The 19,591-nt window shown below is 44.1% G+C and overlaps 1 protein-coding gene across 4 annotated transcripts; it reads right to left on the minus strand.

Moving 5' to 3' along the window:
• Nucleotides 1-1,466: 1,466 nt before the first annotated feature.
• Nucleotides 1,467-19,570, minus strand: Tmem138 (transmembrane protein 138). 4 transcript variants are annotated; one of them, XR_013105512.1, is made up of 8 exons: nt 19,150-19,285; nt 17,367-17,638; nt 16,955-17,126; nt 13,508-13,583; nt 13,008-13,116; nt 8,331-8,426; nt 5,015-5,116; nt 4,743-4,850 (listed from the first exon to the last, which is right to left on the minus strand). XR_013105512.1 is itself a non-coding variant. In XM_034497072.2 (7 exons), exons 2-6 carry the CDS (start codon nt 17,492-17,494, stop codon nt 8,378-8,380), a joined length of 534 nt encoding a protein of 177 aa, XP_034352963.2. In that variant the 5' UTR covers nt 17,495-17,638; nt 19,150-19,285; the 3' UTR covers nt 1,467-3,468; nt 8,331-8,377. The 4 variants fall into 4 exon arrangements, 1 of the variants encoding a protein (XP_034352963.2); XM_034497072.2 differs by lacking the exons at nt 4,743-4,850; nt 5,015-5,116 and adding an exon at nt 1,467-3,468; XR_013105515.1 differs by having other exon boundaries at nt 5,015-8,426; nt 19,272-19,570.
• Nucleotides 19,571-19,591: the final 21 nt, after the last annotated feature.

The following is a 19,591-nucleotide window of genomic DNA, read 5'->3' on the forward strand; positions in this document are numbered from 1 at the left end:
CTCAGCGATTGAGAGCACTGACTGTTTTCTGGAGATCATGAGTTCAAATCCCAGCAACCGTTTACATGGTGGCTCACAACCATCTGTAATGAAATCTGATGCCTTCTTATGGGATGTCTGAAGACACCCCATATAATATTTACATATAATAAATAAATTTAAAAAAAAAAACCTTTGGGCCTGAGCGAATGGGGCTGGAGAGGGAGAAGGGAAGAGTGGGGGGAATAGCAATAAAGATAAGTCTTTTTTAAAATAAATAAAATGAGCAAAAGTTATGCTTTTTCTATTCTCTGCAAGAGATTAAGCATGGTAGGTATCATGTCTTAAGTATTTGTGAAATTTCACTGATAAAGACAGATCTGGAATTTTTCATGTGAACATCTCTAAATTTTTTTATGTATTTAATGTATTTTATTTATTTTCATGTATTTAACACAGTTTAGAGTTTCTACTTTTTGAGAAAGGTTGAGATACACTTGTTTTTCCAATAAAAACAAAATAAAATTCCAAATGTGGCTGTGAAGTTTTTCACACATTCATTGTGGCCTTTATCATTTGTAATAGTCACAGGGACATCTCTTTTTCCTTCCTGGTGCCATTTGTACGTTGGAATTGTTTTGCTTTGAGGTGCTAGGAACTGAACCCGGGGCTAATGAGACTCCTCTGAATCCTAACAGAGTAGCTCCATCTTACAGCAAGATGCCATTTCACTTTCCCATGTGCCAGAGGGCAGCAAGCAGCCATCCTTCCCACTGTAGGACAGTGCTTGCTGAGACCAGCAGAATCCCAGAACTCTCCCAGTCTCCGGTTTTGTCTGAGCCTTGGATTGTCTGAGCCTGCAATCACTTCTAGCACTTTAACACTAGGTAGCGCTCTGGACCTAGATTTGCAGCCATTTACTGCACATTTTTAGAGTCTGTGTGTGAGTGAGTGCATGATGGATGGGGGAGGGGTGCCCATACCACCACTAGAACATGGAGGTTGAAGAATGATTGTTTTAACGTACTATTTTTATTAATTGTTTGGAATATCACATCATGCACCCTGATCACACTCACTTCCCAGTCCTCCCAGACCCGACCCACCACCCTGGTTGGCTTCCTAATCTTATCTTCATTTTACACTTGGTGAACTCCTAATCCTTCTCTTCCTTATGTTCAAAGCATGCCCAGTCTCTCTCTTGCCTTAACATAGCTAGAGGGCAGCTTTTAGGAGTCAATTTTCACCATCTTATGGTCCTGGGGATCAAACTCAGTTGCTCAGCCATCTCACCACTTAGACCCACATAAAATAGGCCTTTCTAGGCCATCAAGATTGTTCAGTGGGTAAAGGCATTTGTTACCAAGCCTGATACCTGAGTTCAATCCCAAGACTGGCATGATGAAAGGAAAGATTCAGCTCCTGAAAGTTGTCCTCTGATCACCACCATGCTTGAGATGCCCCCAACATACCCCCCCCCCAAACCCATAGCATGTATGCATGCATGAACACAAAATAAGTAAACTAATTAAAAACACAATAGAGCTTCCTCCAGGAAAGGGGGCTGGTGACCTCAGAAAAATGCAGCTGCCTGTAGGTCTCCATAGGTGACCCTTAATAAACTCATTTCATTCAAGATGAACTTGAGGGCCAAACACTGTGACACATGCCTTTAATCTTAGCACTTAAGAGGCAGAGGCAGGCAGATCTCTGTGAGTTCAATGCCAGCCTAGTCTGCATGGCAGGTTCTGGGGTATCCAGAGCTACAGTAGAAAGACACTGTTTAAAAACAAACAACAAAAAAGATGAACTTTAATGAATTATTCTTGAAGTTGATGGGACAGATGTTATTTTACATATCCATAGAACAGTCACACAGCACTGAGCCTCACGCTGACTCAGTGTGCCTTATTCCTGAGGGCCTGACTTTATCAGTTCTCATTTCCTGTGTGGCCAGATAACCTTCAGTGCTTACAGTGCTGAGCCAGTAACAGTATCAGGAGGGCTCAGAAAAAGAGACTCCAAAATGAAGACCTCAAAAGCAAACTGTCTCTTTAGCCCTCTCTTGTCTCTCATGCCCTTCATAGTGTCCCCCAAGGCAGGCCACAGAAACTAGAATTTTCTTCCCCAAGATAGATGACAGAAAGCAGAACTTCTTTTCCCCAAAGCCAGCCATAAAGCAGAAAAATGATCTTCTCACTGCTCCTAGCCTTTCCTTGTAACAGCTGGTCATGAAATTAAGACCCTTGCTCCAGAGGCCTTGCTCCATAGCTGGAAGAAAGGAATGCAGTCATGGAAGACTCAGAATGAGCAGACAGGCCTTGCTGTGTTTGTGCCCCCGGCTGTTCTGTTACTCAGATCTGTCACGTCCAATCAATCACATTTCTACATTCTGTCTCTACTCCATTACACTTAAGAGCAAAAACTGGTAGCACATCCGGGACTTTGGGTCTCCAACCCCAAGGCTCTTGTGCCCTAAAATACCATGGCCAGGTGATCTTGCTGTACATTATCTGGTTGATCTGTCTTTTGTCACAAATGTGAAAGCCAAGACCCTTTAGGATGGAAAAGAAAGGTGTCTTCCTGTTTTTTCTCCCAATGCAGTTAATTCTATTTTCTTGTCTATGAAAATGTGTTTCAGCTTCATGCTTCAGGACTGTGCTAAACATGAATTCTGAATGTTCTGTCTGTTTCAGTATGGCACAGCTGCTGAGAGCTCACTTCTGGCCTGTGAATTCCTGAGCACAGCTGGTTGAAAGTCCTCTGTGTGTGCTGTGTGGCTTTCGATCTCAGGGTTGGATTGTGGTAAACAAGGGTAGAACTGCACTCAGCATATGCAAGGCCCTGGGTTAGATCCCTGCTCCAAAACCAAGCATAAAGCAGCACATTTTCTCTCCTCATTAGTTGTAGTATGACTGTGATACGTGTAGATATGGTCTGTTTTCTTTCTCACTGTGTATGCCTAGCTAGTCTAAGAAATATGTATACCAGGCAGGCCATGAACTCACAGAGATCTACTTACCTTCTCCCCCTGAGTGCTGGGGTTAGAGGTGTGTACTACAATGCCTGACTATAAACTTAATTGTTGTGGTGGACTTATTGGGTATTTCAAATATATACATGTCTTTTACCAAATCTGGGGCATCCTTAACTGTTATTTAAGATTTCTGTCTGTTTGTTTCTTTCTCTTTGCCTTCTATGTTCTAATTACATTAATGTTAGACAGTCTTGATTTTACCTAATTAGTTCCTGAAACCAGGATGTACTATTTCTCTTATCTGTTCTTTGGCTTGGATGATTTGTCTGTCTTCCAGGTCACTGATCGTCACTATCTCTCCTCTTACTGTTTAATCTGAGGAAGGATAGAAAGCAAAAGATAAGGGGAGATGAGAAGGGAAAGAAGGCCTTCCATAGCCATACAATCTCACCTGGTGGAGAATATTGGCATGGTGGGCTTGTCTGTAAACTCGGCATTCAGAAGGTAGAGCCCTGAGGATTGAAAGTTAGTTTAGGGGCAGCAAGATGATCCTGTGGTAAAAGACTCCTTTCACCAGGACTGATGGCCTAAATTCATCCCTGGAACCCACATGATTAGAGAAAACTAACTTCTCAAGCTGCCCTTTGCCTTTCATGTGACATGCATGTAACACACACGCACACACACACACACACACACACACTAAATAAAATGTAAAAAAAAAAAAAAAAAAAAAAAAAAGAATAAAAAAGAAGTTGGGCAGTGGTGGCGCACACCTTTAATCCCAGCACTTGGGAGGCAGAGGCAGGCGGATTTCTGAGTTCGAGGCCAGCCTGGTCTACAGAGTGAGTTCCAGGACAGCCCGGGCTACACAGAGAAACCCTGTCTCGAAAAACAAACAAACAAACAAACAAGAATAAAAAAGAAACTCAACAAACTGGAAGGGGATGCCATCTAGAGTACCCACAGACACAAGACCCCTTTATCCAAGGGTAGCTTCTACTTATAATCTCATAACTCAGGATTCGAGGGCAAGAATAGCTGGAGTTTGAGGCTAGACTGGACTGCACTAGACTCTCAAAGAACAACCAAAGAGGGGCTGGTGAGATTGCTCAAAAGGTAAAGGTATTTGCTATCAACCTGATGAATTCCATCCCTGGGACCTATGTAAAGCATGGAGAGAGCTGACTACCCCAAGTTGTTCTCCGACCTTCATATATACTCCATGATGTGTATGCGTTTCCCCCACCCTGCGCATGCAAATACACAAATGTCTCCTAGAGAGCTGGCTCAATGATTAAAAGCACTTGTTGGTTTTGTAGATGACCTGGGTTCAATTCCCAGCACCCACATGGTGGCTTACAACTACCTGTAACTCCATCCCAGGAGATCTAATGCTCTCTGCCAATCACCTTTGGCACCAGGAATGAATATGGTACACATACTGGAAAAACACTCACATACATAAAATAATTTTTAAAAAAAGAATTCAGGGTTACCCTCACCTACAGAGTGAGCTTGAGCCCAGTCTGGGCTACAATGAGACCTTGTTTCAAAATAATAGAAAATGAAATATTATTTTGAAAGCCCCAGACTATATAGATAAAGGGAAACAGAAAACATAAACATATTGCCTTTTCTGAGAGATATTGCAAAGAAGAGCCTTAAAAAGTAAGTGAAGAGAGATCTCTGTGAGTTCAATGTCAGTCTGGTACAGAAATATATAGAGATACCCAGTAGTCTTAGTCAGGGTTTCTATTCCTGCACAAATATCATGACCAAGAAGTAAGTTAGGGAGGAAAGGGTTTATTCAGCTTAGACTTCCACATTGATGTTCATGACCAGAGAAAGTCAGTACAGGAACTCACACAGGGCAGGAACTTGGAGGCAGGAGCTGATGTAGAGGCCATGGAGGGATACTGGTTAGTGGATTACTTCCCCTGGAGTACTCAGCTTGCTTTCTTATAGAACCCAGGACTACTAGCCCAGGGATGGCACCACCCACAATGGTTCCTCCCCCCACCCCCACCCCCATCACTAATTGAGAAAATGCCTTACAGCTGGATCTCATGGAGGCATTTCCTCAAGAGAGACTTCCTTCTCTGTGATAACTCCAGCTTGTGTCAAGTTGACACACAAAACCAGCCAGTACACTTATCTCTAAAAAATGAAGAGAAAGAAGAGGAGTGGAAGGAGAAGGACTGTGAATGTAGCTCAGTAGAGTGGTGGAGTGCTTGTTTAATATGCAGGAAGCCACAAGTTCAGTTCCCAACACTGCCTAAGACCAGATGTGCTGTATAATGCCTGTCAGTCCAGCACTTGGGCACATTGGGGCATCCATCCTTAATACACCAACTAAAGAGACAGTTAATAATGAAATGGAGATTTACTCAGTGTGGCTACATTGGCAAGACGAGCAAAAATAACAGGTCCAGTGATTCCCCTGCCAAAAGGCCATTTTCCAGATTCTTGCATGAAGTTTGGGTTTAAAGCGAGCATGAGAGCAGGTATAACTAAGCAGTCCTGGTCATGGTTCGGCCCTGCCCATCAGTGACTCAGCATTCCTCTGCTTTAGTCTGTCCTACAAGTCGGAGTGTCCAAAACCTTTATAGGGGAGGCAAAGTTTCAGGCTGACACCAGCGCTGCAGACTTTCTCTTCCCCCAGCATAGGATTCCTAGGGAAATTTAGTATTTTGGAACCTATTGTTTAAATAATCTGATAATCAAAGGGAAGGATGCAGTTGTCTGTTTAGACTATGTTGTTCCTTTCCAGGATAATTCAGGGCTCATACATGCTGAGTACACACTTTACCACCAAGCTACTGCCTCCCCTCTCTCTGGGGCTGCTGAGAAAGCGATATTTGTGTGTTTTACTTGTTTCCTGGCTGGCTAGCTAGAAGCAACTTCATTCTACTAAAAGTAGCACTAGATAAACACTTTTTTTTCTTTTTTCTTTTTCTTTTTTTCTTTCTTTCTTTCTTTCTTTCTTTTTTTTTTTTTTTTTAAGAAACGGTTTCTTGTATCCCAGGCTGGCTTCCAACTATATAACAGAGGATGACCTTGAACTTCTGAACCTTCTCCAAAGTGACTGGATTACAGGCAAGGGACCACTCTACCTAATTTATGCAGTGCTGGGGAGCAAACCCAGGGCTTTGGGCATGCTCAACAAGCATTGTCCTCAGGTACATACCCAGACTGGAATACACATGTCTCTTTAGACCACAGCAATAGCTTGTTTCCTAATAACACTAAACATTTCTATCTATCTATCTATCTATCTATCTATCTATCTATCTATCTATCTATCCATCCATCCATCTGTATGTGGGTCAAGGGGACAAGTACAGCTTGTGGGAATTAGTTCTCTCCCTCCACAATGTAGGTCCTGGAGATTTTCATGTCTGGCTACAGGTGCCTTTACCTGTTGAGCCATCTTGCTGGCCTGGTGGCTTGACACTTAAAGGCTCCATTTAGCTCTTATCTCACTCATAACTGTCCTAGTGCTTGTAATCTTATTTTTCTGAGTTGTCCAGCTGGTACCTGCTTGGAGAGTTCTAATGTAACTTGATTCTTGTTGCTGCTGCTGCAGTCTTTGTCTTTGGTGCACATCCTGCACACCAGCACTGGGGACTGAACACACAACCCTCTTTGCATGCAAGGCACATGCTGTGCTACTGTGGTGGTTTATATATGCTCCGTCCAGAGATTGGCACTATTAGGAGGTGTGGCCTTGTTGGAGGAAGTGTGTTACTGTGTGGATGGGCTTTGAGACCTTCTTAGCTGCCTGAAGACAGTGTCTTCCTGGTTACCTTTCCAAGATGTACAACTTTCAGTTCCTTCTCCAGCACCATGTCTGCATAGATGATGCCATGCCTCTCATCTTGATGATAATGGACTGAACCTCTGAGTCTGTAAGTCAGCTCCAATTAAATGTTGTCCTTTATAAGACTTGCCTTGGTCATGGTGTCTCTTCACAGCAATGGAAACCCTAAGACAGCCACTCAGCTACACTCAGCCCTACTGCTGTTGTAGTTCCTTCAGGAGTGCTTACCTTTATAGAAGTCAGGCATATATAAAGTGCTTACCTTTATAGAAGTCAGCTGACTCCATAGGTTACTGACTTAAAATAAAGGGCACAATTCAGAAGCTGGGTGTGTTGACTCACTCACCTATGAGCCCAGCACCCAGGAAGCTGAGGCAGGAAAATCAGCAAGACTTTGAAGCCAGCCTGAACTACACAGTGAGTTTCAAGCTAGCTTGGGCTACAGAGACTCTGTCATAAAACAAAACAAAATACAATACAACTCAGAAGACCAGTGGTGGGGTGAGGCTTGTGCCTTTCAATTCAGTTGCTCTCTAAATTAGCCTTTAGGGCTTCTGAGGGGGTTCCAGCATATGTGCATGACTAATTATTGGTGGTTGGTGACTGGCTTCTTCCTCCTTTCCTCCTCAGAGGTCTGGGTGGGGCTGATAGCTCCCTCTAATCACAGGAGTTCCCCAGGCAGGCAGCCCCACCAGTGAAGCAATTTAGGGGTCCCCAGATACCCTCAGCTCAGTAGCATCCAAAATGATACCACTTTGGATATTCTAAGGGTTTTAGGAATTACGTGTCAGGAAACAGGGCAGAGACAAATATATTTTCTGGACCCTTCCCTATATCACAAGTGTCTATAAAATATGCAGTGTCAAGGACTTGAAATAAATGACTGAAATAGCACTGTAGCAATTTTTCCTTTGTAAACCATTTCTGATTGTTATTGTATTGTCTATTAGAAGGCTATATATAAAGCTGGTGTGGTGGTACATGCCTGTCATCACAACACTCATGAGGCTAAGGCAGGAGGATCTTGAGCTCAAGGTCAGTTTGTACTACATTGAAAAAAGTGTCTTTAACAAAAGGGGAAGGGGTTACATAAGTAGATACAGATTGTCAAGGAGAAGGAAGACAAGAAACTCAAGTAGATTAGGGACCATAATGGAGATTATGGTGTATTCCCTCTGGTTTCTGTGAGCACTGCACACACATGCAGGCAAAACACTCATGCACATAAAATTAAATTCTAAAAACATCAAAAAGAAGCCAGAGATATATTTGACTTAGTGTTCTGTTGCTAGACACTAAGTTGTGAATAGTGTGAATAGACACTAACCAAGGCAACTCTTTTTTTTTTTTTTTTTTTTTTTTTTTTTTTGTTTTTTTTTAAAGGGTTTTTCTGTGTAGCCCGGGCTGTCCTGGAACTCACTCTGTAGACCAGGCTGGCCTCGAACTCAGAAATCCGCCTGCCTCTGCCTCCCAAGTGCTGGGATTAAAGGTGTGCGCCACCACTGCCCGGCTAAGGCAACTCTTAAAAAGAATTTAATGGGGCTTACTTACAGTTTTAGAGGCGTAGTCCATTGTCGTGGTGGAAAGCATGGTGCCACTCAGGCAGACATGATGCTGGAGAAGTAGCTGAGAGTTCTACCTCTTGATCTGCAGGCAGCAGAAAAGAGGACATGGCTTGGGTTTCTGAAACCTCAAAGCCCACCCCTAGTGACACACTACCTTCAGCAAGGCCACACCTCCCGATCCTTTCATGTAGTGCCACTCCCTGCACATTCAAATCTATGAACCTATGGGGCCATTCTTACTTAAGCCTTCTCAGTGTTCAATGTGGCCCACTGAGTAAAGGAATAAATAAGGGGGTCCAGTGACTCCCAAGTCTGATTTGAGGTTTTAGTTTAAACAGAGGATAAAAGTATGCTTAACTAAGTAGTCCTGGTCAAGGTGTGGTCTGCCCATCATTGTGTCTGATCCAGTCTATCCTGCAAGGTAGTCTGACAAGTTGTTAAAACTGTGTGAAATCTCTTTCTAGAAGGTAAGTGCCTCTTCTGCTTCAGCCCTTCTCTTCCCTCTGCTTGAGATTCCTGAGGAAATTTTAATTCTTTAGGGTCACTGTCTGAATAGCCCATGGGAGGGGAACAACAATGGTCTGTCTTTAGAGTTTCTCCTTTCCTGCCAGGAGAGCTACAAGCTATAATGAATCTCAAAGACAGGCTATTCTCTCATCTCATCTCTCTCTCTTTCTCTCTCTTTTCCTCTCACAGACAAATGTACAATAAATGCAGGTATCTCTTTCTTTTCCTTGGACAGACAAAGATGGAATAAATGCAGGTGGTAGCTTATCGGCATTTAAGATTATTTACTCCAGTTGGACAATTCAAGGCCGGCACCTTATCATCACCTGAATGCTCTGTGTCAGGCTGAGAATCCATAATTACCAGGCCAGGACCTGACTAAGTCTCACTGCGATGCTAGCTCAGTCTGGCCTGAAACTCACTATGTCTATTAAGCTGGCCTCGAACTCATAGTAATCTTCCTGTCTTGGTCTTTCCCAACCCTCAGTACTGTGACCACAAGTGTACACCATCATGTTCAGTGACATGAGAAAGATTTCAGAGGAAGAAATGTGGGTGAATTCTCAGAGAATTCCTCACCAGAGGGAGCAGGAGTGAGAGTAAGGGGAGTTGTTTTGGCCTTATCTCTTGTGCCTTTTGTGTGGGGTCCATGTTTACAGAGGTAAGTAGATATCTCCTGGTCTTGTTAAATAATAAATTTTACATTATCAGTTATCCTTCTTGGGACTGGACATTTGGGGTAAAGCCGTGGGTCACTAGGCATTATGCTCCAGATGTTTCTATAAAGGCATTACATGGGTCAGGCTCTAAGTAGTTAGGTAGGGTTCATTGGCATGGCAATTTTGTTTTTATTTCTAGCATTTGTCTATGCATTCTGCCTATTTATTTAATACATTTATTTTGTGTGCACGTGTGAAGGTCACAGGACAACTTTTGGGGAATCAGTTCATTTCTTTTCCCTTTTAAAAAAATATGTGTGTGTGCATGTGTGTGTGAGCCTATGTGAGTTTCTGTGCTACATACATGCAGGTGACTGCAGAGGCCTGACAGCATTGTCTCCCACTAAAGCTGGAGTTATAGATATATGAGCCCCCCACCCCCACCCTGCATCCACCCTAATGTGAGTGCTGGAAACTATGCATGGCTTTTGACAGTTTTGCAAACATCTTTCAGGAGAGGAATCTTTTTATTTTTTGAGAAAGCATTTTTCTGTGTATCCCTGGCTGTCCTGGAACTAACTCTGAAGACCAGGGTGGTCTTAAACTCAAGAGATCTACCTGCCTCTGCCTTCCGAGTACTGGGATTAAAGGCATCTACCACCACTGCCTGCCTGGTTCAGGAGAATTTTAAAGAGACATTTGTGCTTTCAGACTATGAACCCCAAAGAATCCAACTTCCCCCGGGAATCTCGTGCAGGGGGAAAAGAAGGGCTGAAGCCTGTAACCACACAGAGGACTCCCAGGAAAACACGTCATACAGCTTTGCTAACCTGCCAGACAACCTTCCATGTAGTACAATTAGAACAAGACAATGACAGGTCAATGATGCCTGGGACACACCTTGACTAGGACTGCTTTGTTATATATATTCCTATTTAAACTCTAAAAATATGTTAATTATAATGTGTGGTGTGTGCATGTGCCTTCAGGGCCCAGAGGTGCTGGATGCCTCTGGAGCTGGAATAACAGGCCGTTATGCGTTGGCAACAGAATCTGAGTCCTCTGGAAGAACAGTATGTCCTCTAACTGCTGAACCATCTTGCCATCCTTTTCTATTTAAACTTAAACCCACGTCCAATATTCGGAAGATGGAATTGAGGGGATGTGTTACCGGAGCCCCCCATATGTCCTCTTCCATGGTGACTAGATTGAATAATCTCATCTTTGCTTCTCACTATTGCTTGTCCCTTTAATTGATGAATTGAGGATGGACGGCTGAGGGCGCAATTTGTTTTGGTTTTTTGAGACAGGGTTTCTTTGTGTAGCCCTGGCTGTCCTGCAACTAGCTCTGTAGACCAGTCTGGCCTCTAACTCAGAGATCCAGCTGCCTCTGCCAGAGTACTGGGATTAAAGGTGCACTACCACTGCCCAGCTTGGTAAAATCTTTACATGAAAAAATGAAAAGGAATATTTTGTGATATGCAAACAATAAAAAACCTAAAAGTTTAGTGTACACATTAGTTTTACTAGAATCCAGCTGTTTTGTCTATTTTTAAAAAATATTTATCTATTTTATGTATAAGAGTGTTCTAGCTGCACATATACCTGATTGCCAGAAGAGGGCATCAGATCTCATTATAATTGATTGTGAACCACCATGTGGTTGCTGGAAATTGAACTTTGGACATCTTAAGAGCCCTGGTTGTTGAGTGCTGAGCCATCTCTCATTCCCCGGTTCAGCTGTTTTTATTCGGGTACTGTAGCATCTGTGGCTTCACTCTTCTTCCAGTGTCACAATCCAGTAGTCCCAGGTATTTGCTACCTGGCCTTTTCAATGTGTTAGCCTGTGCTTAAACACTGTATGTGTTCCACACAGCTATGAGGTGTGGTCTGATCTGATTAATAGTTGGTTCTTTGTCCTTTCTTGTATTCACTCTCTCTTTTGGTGCTGGGCATTGAATCCAGGGCCTTGCACATGCTACAGTCATGCTCTAGCACTGAGCCATACTCCCAGCCCCTTCCAAACCCTCTGCCTTGAAACTTTGGCTGTTTCCTACTTTGACCTTGTTTTGGGTCACATGACTTGCTTTGACCAATGAGAATCAAAACAGCGGACTGACTTGTGAATGCAACAGGACACGTTCTCTCCTGCCTCTAGGCCACTATCATGCGCACAGACCCAGGGTAGTCTGCTGGTGGATGAGTCATAAGACCCACAGCCAAGTAAGCTGTTATTCCTTCTGAGGTCATCCTAGGTTAGTCAAGTTAAAGCTCCAAGATTATCATGGCTGACCACAGACAGACTTGAGGAGGCCCAGTTGCAATCACCCTTACCAGCCCAGATCAGCTGACTCCTACCATGTACCAGCTGACTGCCTAGGGATGCATGCTACTGAGTTTGGTGATGGTTTGTTACAACCAACCATCACAGTTCAGCAACAGAAAGTGGCATATATGTTCTTAAACTTTCCTTTGCTGAACAGGCTGTGAAGCATTTTTTTTTTTCCCCTTGAGAGCAATTTCAGCTTCTGGTAAACACAGAATCTGAAACTTCAGGGCTCGGGGCAGGCATTAGATCATGTTTTGAATTTCCAAAGGAGTACCCAAACTTTTTTGTTTAGTTTTGTTTGAGATAGTCATCATATCGTAGCCCAGGTTGGCCTAGGAGTGACTATGTAGCCCTCTTGCAGAGGCCTCCCCAGGTGTGAGGCACCCCAGTCAGTACTTTGACTCAGAATGGGGCAAGTATGTATCTAGTTTATAGCTCAATTTGCCCAGGAATCAAAGTGATGCTGAGGGTCTCTGACTTGGTCTATCTCTTCACCATGTAGATGCCAAGACAGACAGACAGACTCTACCGTTTATTTTAAAAAAGAATTCAATTTATTTCCTTTTAGAACTGTAAAAAAAAGTACTTTGGATATAAAATCTAAACAACGAAGGTGTGGTCAGTCAGGAGGACATGGCCATCATTATCTGCATCCTGCAGTCACTCAAGTATAGGATCAGCAAAACAGGGTCTGCGCTGAGACCTTGCTACCTTAAAGGCTGAACCAGAAGCTTTAAAGAGTGGGAGCTCCAGAGCTGCCAATCCTCAGGAAGGAGAAGGAAAGAGTGAGCAGTACGGAGTAGTAAGAGAAGAAAGTGGGCAGACGGAGGAGCAGGCAAGACTGCACTTCATACTACAGTCTGCAGCGGGGGGGGGGGGGGGGGACGACACTTTAATTTGCAATAGGGAAGGTTTTTTTTTTTTTTTTAGGTAGGGTCTCCCTCTATAGGCTAACCTAGAACTCATTAGGTAGGCCTCAAACTCTTGCCTCTGTTTCTAACCAGGCCTGGTGAGTCTTCCTTCTCGATTGCTGAGTACAGCTAGTGTAAATGTATCCTAGGAAGTCCACCTGTTTTCTGGTGCCAATGGCTGCTCCTCCCTGGAGAGCAGCCCAGAAGCCTTCTACCAGGAAGGAAAGGTATTCATCCATGTGACATCAAGTGGTCACCTTCGAACTTGCATGAACTCCTTGCGCAGCCATAGTGAGTCCTGGTAAAATCGGGGGTCACCCAGTCTCAGGGCCGTCCTTTTGTAGAAATAGCAGTAGAGTACTGCAGCTGAGGACAAAAGCAGAGAGCAGCCTCAGCAGTGGGCCTCAGTGTTCCCTTCAGGGGAGAACTAAGCACAGCCAGGCCCCCCCCCCCTGCCCCCCCCCCCCCCCCCCCCCCCCCCCCCCCCCCCCGGTTCGTGCTGTCTCTCAGAAAGGGCAGAGGGCAGCCCTGCCCCTTTCCTTTGTGAGGCTGGCCTCATCGTCCCAGGCTGTCCAGATGGAGCTGGGAAGCTGGGAAGCTGGGAAGAAGCTGGGAAGAAGCTGGGAAGCAGCTGGGAAGAAGCTGGGAAGCTGGGAAGCTGGGAAGAAGCTGAGAAGCTGGGAAGCTGGGAAGCTGGGAATCGGGACTTCAGCTGTGCAACAGGCTGTGAGTGCACCTGAAGCCACTCCATCCTCACCTAGTCTCTGGAATACAAACAGTGTTTGTAGGCCATTTGTCCATCTGAAGCTGCTGGAGTTTTTCCATCGCACGTTCTAGAGGAGACGGGAGTACAAAATGAAAAGTTAAAAGACCCGTGAGGCTGTTATATCTCCAATGTGCTTAGCTGCAGCAAAGCCACTTGGTTGAAAATCATGCTAACCTCGCTCATTTTCATAAGCTCCAGGTAGATTTCTCAAGGGAGCTTTAAGCTCCTCAAAACTTTTTTTATTTACAGGGCTGGAAAGATGGCTGAGTGGTTAAGAGCACACTGACCTAGGACCTATATGACAGCACACAACTCCTATAACTCTAGTTCCAGAGGATCCAATGTTCTCTTCTGGCCCCTGTGGACACTAGGCACACACATGATGCACATATGCAGGCAAACACTCTCATATGCATAAAATAAATAAACAGAATTTTTAGCTAGGCATGGTGGTGCATACCTTTTAATCACAGCACTCAAGAGGCAGAAGTAGGCAGATCTCTGTAAGTCTGAGGCTAGCCTGGCCTACATGGTGACTTCCAGGCCAGCCAGAACTATGTATAGTGAGACGTTTTTTCAAAATAATTCTTTAAAACTTTTGTGTGTGTGTGTGTGTGTGTGCGTGTGCGCGCGCGTGCGCGTGCGTGCCAGTGTGGAATAGCATGCATGCAGAGATAGAAGACAACTTACAGGAGTTAGTTCCCTCCTATCATGTGGGTCCCAGGGATCAAGCTTAGCAAAAAATTCCTTAACCTTCTTATCCATCTTGCCAGCTCTCAGCCACCTCCTGCTCCTTTTATTTTTTGCTTCAAAGGGGTCTCCTCTAAGCCTGAACTGGGGAATTTATTTGTCAAGGGAAAATGGTCTCAGCAGTGTCTCTGCTCACTGTTCAGCCTGCAGAATCTCAGACTCAACACCCGGGTGCATTCAGCCTCAGGCTTACTGACATCAACAGCTAAATACTAAATACTAAATACTAAATACTAAATACTAAATACTAAATACTACTAAATACTAAATACTACTAAATACTAAATACTAAATACTAAATACTACTAAATACTAAATACTAAATACTGTGCTCCAGGAAGTGGAGCCCAAGCCCCGACAGAGGCAGCCCCTTGACACTTGCACACTGCTCTGCTGCTTTCTGGTGGCACGCCAGGGACACCACATGGTAGGTTCAGAGAAAGTGAGAAAGTGACGAGAGACCAAGGGTCTGCTGGTTTGAAGGTGGTGCTGAGAACCAGGGCAAGGGACGATCTCTACCCCTGAGCCACATCCCTAGCTCCGAGTCAGGAATTTTAATGAGTGCCATCACAATAAGCATATAGGAGACACATGAGCTATCCAAAGATATGGAAGAATTTGTAAGGCAGAAGAAATGGAAGCAATAAAGGCCCACAAGACCTCCCTAGAACAGTTAGGAGCATTTGCTGCTCTTTTAGAAAAACAGTTCACTTCCTAGTGTCCACATTGGTGTGTGTCACACTCTCTGTAACTCCAGCTATACAGACCTAAGACCTGGAGTATCCGCCTCCTCCTGCACACACACACACACACACACACACACACACACACACACATGCACTGTCATACACTTTCAAATCTTTTTTTTTTTGGAGGGGCAGTGGTGTTGAGTCAGAATTTTTCTGTGTAGCCTTAGCTGTCCTGGAACCTGCTCTGTAGACCAGGCTGCACCTCAAACTCACAGGGACTTGCCTTTCTCTGCCTCCTGAGTACTGGGATTAAAGGCATGTACCACCACAGCTTCAAATTATATTCTTAGAAAAGCAACTCTGAGGACTGGCTCTGATCTGGGACCTACAGGAAAACTAAAGAGACACATGGGAAGCTAAGTCTCCAGTGTAAAGATGGGGACTCTGCACAGGGCATAAGGGAGCATGGCTGTTTCCCAGAAACACCCAATGCCTGCAATATTAACCACAGGACACTAACACCTAAACATACCCTCTGTCAACACCCATCTACCCACATAGCTGATGGCAAAACTGACCTGACTTCCTGTTTCAACACTGGTAAGCCTATTTGAGGCAAAGGTAAACTGTTCCAAATAGAAAAGTCCCTGAATCCTCAAACACAGATTGCTAGGCAAAAGTGCCTTATAAATTGTCACAGTCCAGGACACCTTCATTTTACCTACTTTTTAACCAAAGATTCTGAACCATGTCAAGGAATAATAGCATTTCGAGGGGATACAAACTTCTAGTTGGATTTTCTTTTACTAGAACAGGGTTTGATCTTGATCAAATACAGAGCACAGAGCCTGCCAGGTAAATGCCCTTCTTCTGAGTTGTATTTCCCAGCCCTTACCAATATTTTTCTGGTGTTTTGCTTTGGCTTTTTATTGTTTTTCTGTCAAGCCTTCATACACATAGGATGTAATCAGACCAACAACTCGAATATAAGGCACCTATCTTACATAAACCCCAGATCAGATCTGATTTTCATGGCTGCTAACTTCTGCTTCCCTAATTCTTCCATCTTTTTGTGTATCTCATCAGTTTTCATATCCTTCTTGGAAAAAAATTATTTATTTATTTATTTATTTGTTTGTTTTAATTTTATTTATTTTTGACACACAGTCTAACATTATGCAGTCCTGGCTGGCCTGGCCACTATCTTTTAGACCAGGCTGGCCTCTAACTCACAGAAATCTGCCTGCCTCTGCCTCCCAAATACTGGAATTAAAGGTGTGTACCACCCATGTCTGGCAATTGATTTATGTTCTGTATGTGTGAGTGCCTTTGTGTGTATATGCGTACCATGTACGTGCTAGTGCCAGGAGAGGCTAAAAGAACTAGATCCCTTGGGATTGGAATTACAAGGAGTTGTGAGTCACCTGATGTGGGTGCTAGGAGCCAAATCCAGGTCCTCTGCAAGAGCAGCAAGTGCTCATAGCCGCTGAGCCATCTTCCAGCCCATCATACTCATTTTGGCCTCCAGATTCTTACTATTGAGTTTATTAGCCCAGGATAAACTTGTCATGGCCCTCAGAGAACTAAGATTACAGGGAGATTCTACCGAATTTTGTAAGATTGTCTTAAGACAGAAAGGTCTTACACTATAATCCAGGATGGCCTAGAACTTAACTCTGTAGATCCAGGATGACCTTGAATTTATCATCTTCCTGCCTTGGCCTGCTAGGTGCTAGAATTACATGTGTTAGTCACCATGCCCAGATATTGGTAGTTCTTTGAAGATGTGAAAGGGCCAATGAGAAAGCTCAGTGGTTGGGGGCATTTGCTGCCAGCCCTGATAACTGCAGTTCAATCTCCAGAACCTTCATGGTGGAAGAACAGACCCTGAAAGTTATCCTTTGACAGTCACACCTCCATCCACTTACACACAGACATAATAGCTATATGTGATTTTTTAAAAATTAAATATGTAGAAATTCAGAGCTTTCATTCTTACCATGACCCAGACATGTAGGGAGATGCTGAGGGCGAGGTACACAGATGTCAGAATGATAGTCCCTTTAAACTTATGAAATAGGAGGTTGACCAGGCCAGCCTGGAAGACGAAGGTGTTGAAGAACATGAGGAAAATTATGATGATGTTGAAGAGGATTGCAATATCCTGGATGCTGTAGACACATAAAACAAAGTATAGCCAAGCCAAGTGGGGGCTGTATGAGGACTTAAGAGATGGCCCTAAGTGCTAAGGGGAATCAAGAGATCTGTTCTTCTCTATGACATTGTCACCTCAAGCCCCCAGACAGCATAGACTTCTAAACACACTAATTAATAACTTTAAAATGCTCAACTGGGCCAGTCAGGGCCTTCATACTCTTTGGAGTCAGCTTTTCAGGCCTGCTTATACTCACATGAACAGCACAAGCTGGATAACAGGAGCCATTCGAAGTAGCTCCGAGAAGGAATTGACGAACAGGTCATAGGACAGCAACAGGAACTGCAGGGAGAGCACCAGGCTGTAGTTACTGGTCTGGAGCATCTTCTGTCTGATTTTTGGGACTCCCAAGGGTACATTCCACAGTTCTGGAGAAAATAACTTCTGGTTCTCTCTTTGCCCAGACCTCGGGGAGAGATGTTTAGTTTTTTCAAATCAGAGCTGTTTCCCTGGCTCTAATGCAAGGACCTGTATGGAGGGGAGAGAAGCAAGAAAGAGAAGAAGGGCAAGGAAGACCATGTTAGAAGTCTAGCAACAAACATCTGCTGAGCATCTGTATGCTACTCACCGTTCTAGGTGATCAGGGTGTATTAGTTGAAACCAATTATAAAACCAAAAGCCCAACTAAAGCCAGCATAGTGGCACACCCTGTAATCACACTATTCAGGAACCTAAAACAGGAGGATTGAAAGTCTGAGGCCAGCTTGGGTTATGAGAGCCAAGACTTCACCAAACAAAACAACACAAAACACATCCCCCCTGCACCTAATTTGTCATTCTTTCTATAGACTGGTAACAGCAGACTTTTCTTCATGCCTGGATCCTTTTTTTTTTTTTTTTTGCAGATCTTGCTATGTAGGCCAAGCTCATCTTGAATTCACATATAGATATATAATGTATGTGAGTACACCGTGGCTGTCTTCAGACACACCAAAAGAGGGCATCAGATCCCATCACAGATGGTTGTGAGCCATCATGAGGTTGCTGGGAATTGAACTTAGGACCTCTGGAAGAGCAGCCAGCTCTCTTAATTACTGAGCCATCTCCCCAGCCCTCATCTTGAATTCTTGATCTTCCTGCCTCACCCTGAGTGCCTGTTTTATAGGAATGTACCCACACCTGACAAATGCACAACTCTAACCAAGAATATTTAGGGCTACTACAGAGAAGTGACAGCCTGGTCACATAGTAGTAGTAAATAAAACCCTTAGATACTACATGCAACACTCTAGGAACTGTTTCAATCACAGACATTATTAAAAGATCTTATAATAACCTCATGAGGTAGGATTAAACTCTTATTTTCCTCAATTCATAGATGAGGAAACTGAGGCTCAGCAAAGTTAACTAATTTGACCAAGATTCCACAGCTGGTAGGTGGCAGCGAGGCACTATACAACCAGCCTATTTCATATCTGATAAGAGTGCTAAGTACGTGAGGGGTATGTTCTCACAGAAGTGGGCAGTGTCACATACAGAAAGAGTTGAGAGGACACAGTACTTTCCTAGAAGAGCTTTATAAAGGTTATGACAGAAACACTGAGGCCGCAAGTAAGGGGAGCATATTTATAACTTTACTTAATCCCTGGACTTGAAAAGCAGCCATTTTAGCGCGTATAACCCTCATTTTGCAAAGATTCTGAGGAATCTTCCGCAGTGGAAAAGCCGCATGTTTTTTGGATATATGAATGTAGCTTCTCTGGGCTTGAGTTTTCACAATCTCTCTCCTAGATACCAGCACCATGATAATCTGGTTAATCAAGAGACTTTAATCCTCATAACAATGTGCAAGGTAGGAAAGAATTATCCCCTGGCTACAGGCAAGGACACATAGTTATAGTCATTTCCTCCAGATTGCAAGTGAGTAGAGCCAAACACATCACTTTTTAAGGCTCCATCAAGGGCATCCGTTGGATAGAAACGCCCCCTCGTTCTAGCTACCGGACAAGCACCCTCCAATTTAACGCGATTTTCCTCACCCGTCCCAATCCGCTCACAGACCACAGACCGGAATGCCTCCGCGAAAGACCCATAGCAAAAGCAATAGCAACACAAAATTCTGACTTCCAGCCACTCTATGATCCGCATCACCTACACCCACCTCAAAGAACCGACGTCGGTTGTCATGGGAACACCCTCTCGGCTTCCGGAAGCCCGCTTTAAATTCCGGAAGTAGATTCCTAATTGCCCGCCATGTTAGGGCCTTCGCTTTTACAGGCTCTCCATGTGACCGGTTCTTCCACCCTGCCTCTGTGAGGGCCGACCCTAACCAGAGGCTGTTAACCCCAGCATTTCTCCTGTCTCGGGATGGGATCTGTGGTTAGAGACAAGGCTGACAGGACGCAGCGCTCCTAGGAATCGGACCAGACACCGCTCAGGAACGCGCCCCTTAACTAGCAAACCCCATTTCCCAGACGCCCT

Source organism: Arvicanthis niloticus, chromosome 1 (genome assembly GCF_011762505.2).
Source record: "Arvicanthis niloticus isolate mArvNil1 chromosome 1, mArvNil1.pat.X, whole genome shotgun sequence".
NCBI lineage: Eukaryota > Metazoa > Chordata > Mammalia > Rodentia > Muridae > Arvicanthis > Arvicanthis niloticus.

Coding starts and splice junctions, on each gene's coding strand:
- Tmem138 (XM_034497072.2), bottom strand. CDS start 17,494: ATGCTCCAGACCAGTAACTACAGCCTGGTGCTCTCCCTGCAGTTCCTG. Junction 17,127..17,366: donor ATCCAGCTTGTGCTGTTCAT/GTGAGTATAAGC, acceptor ATGTGTCTACAG/CATCCAGGATATTGCAATCC. Junction 8,427..13,007: donor GAGTTCATGCAAGTTCGAAG/GTGACCACTTGA, acceptor TGCTGCCTGCAG/ATCAAGAGGTAGAACTCTCA.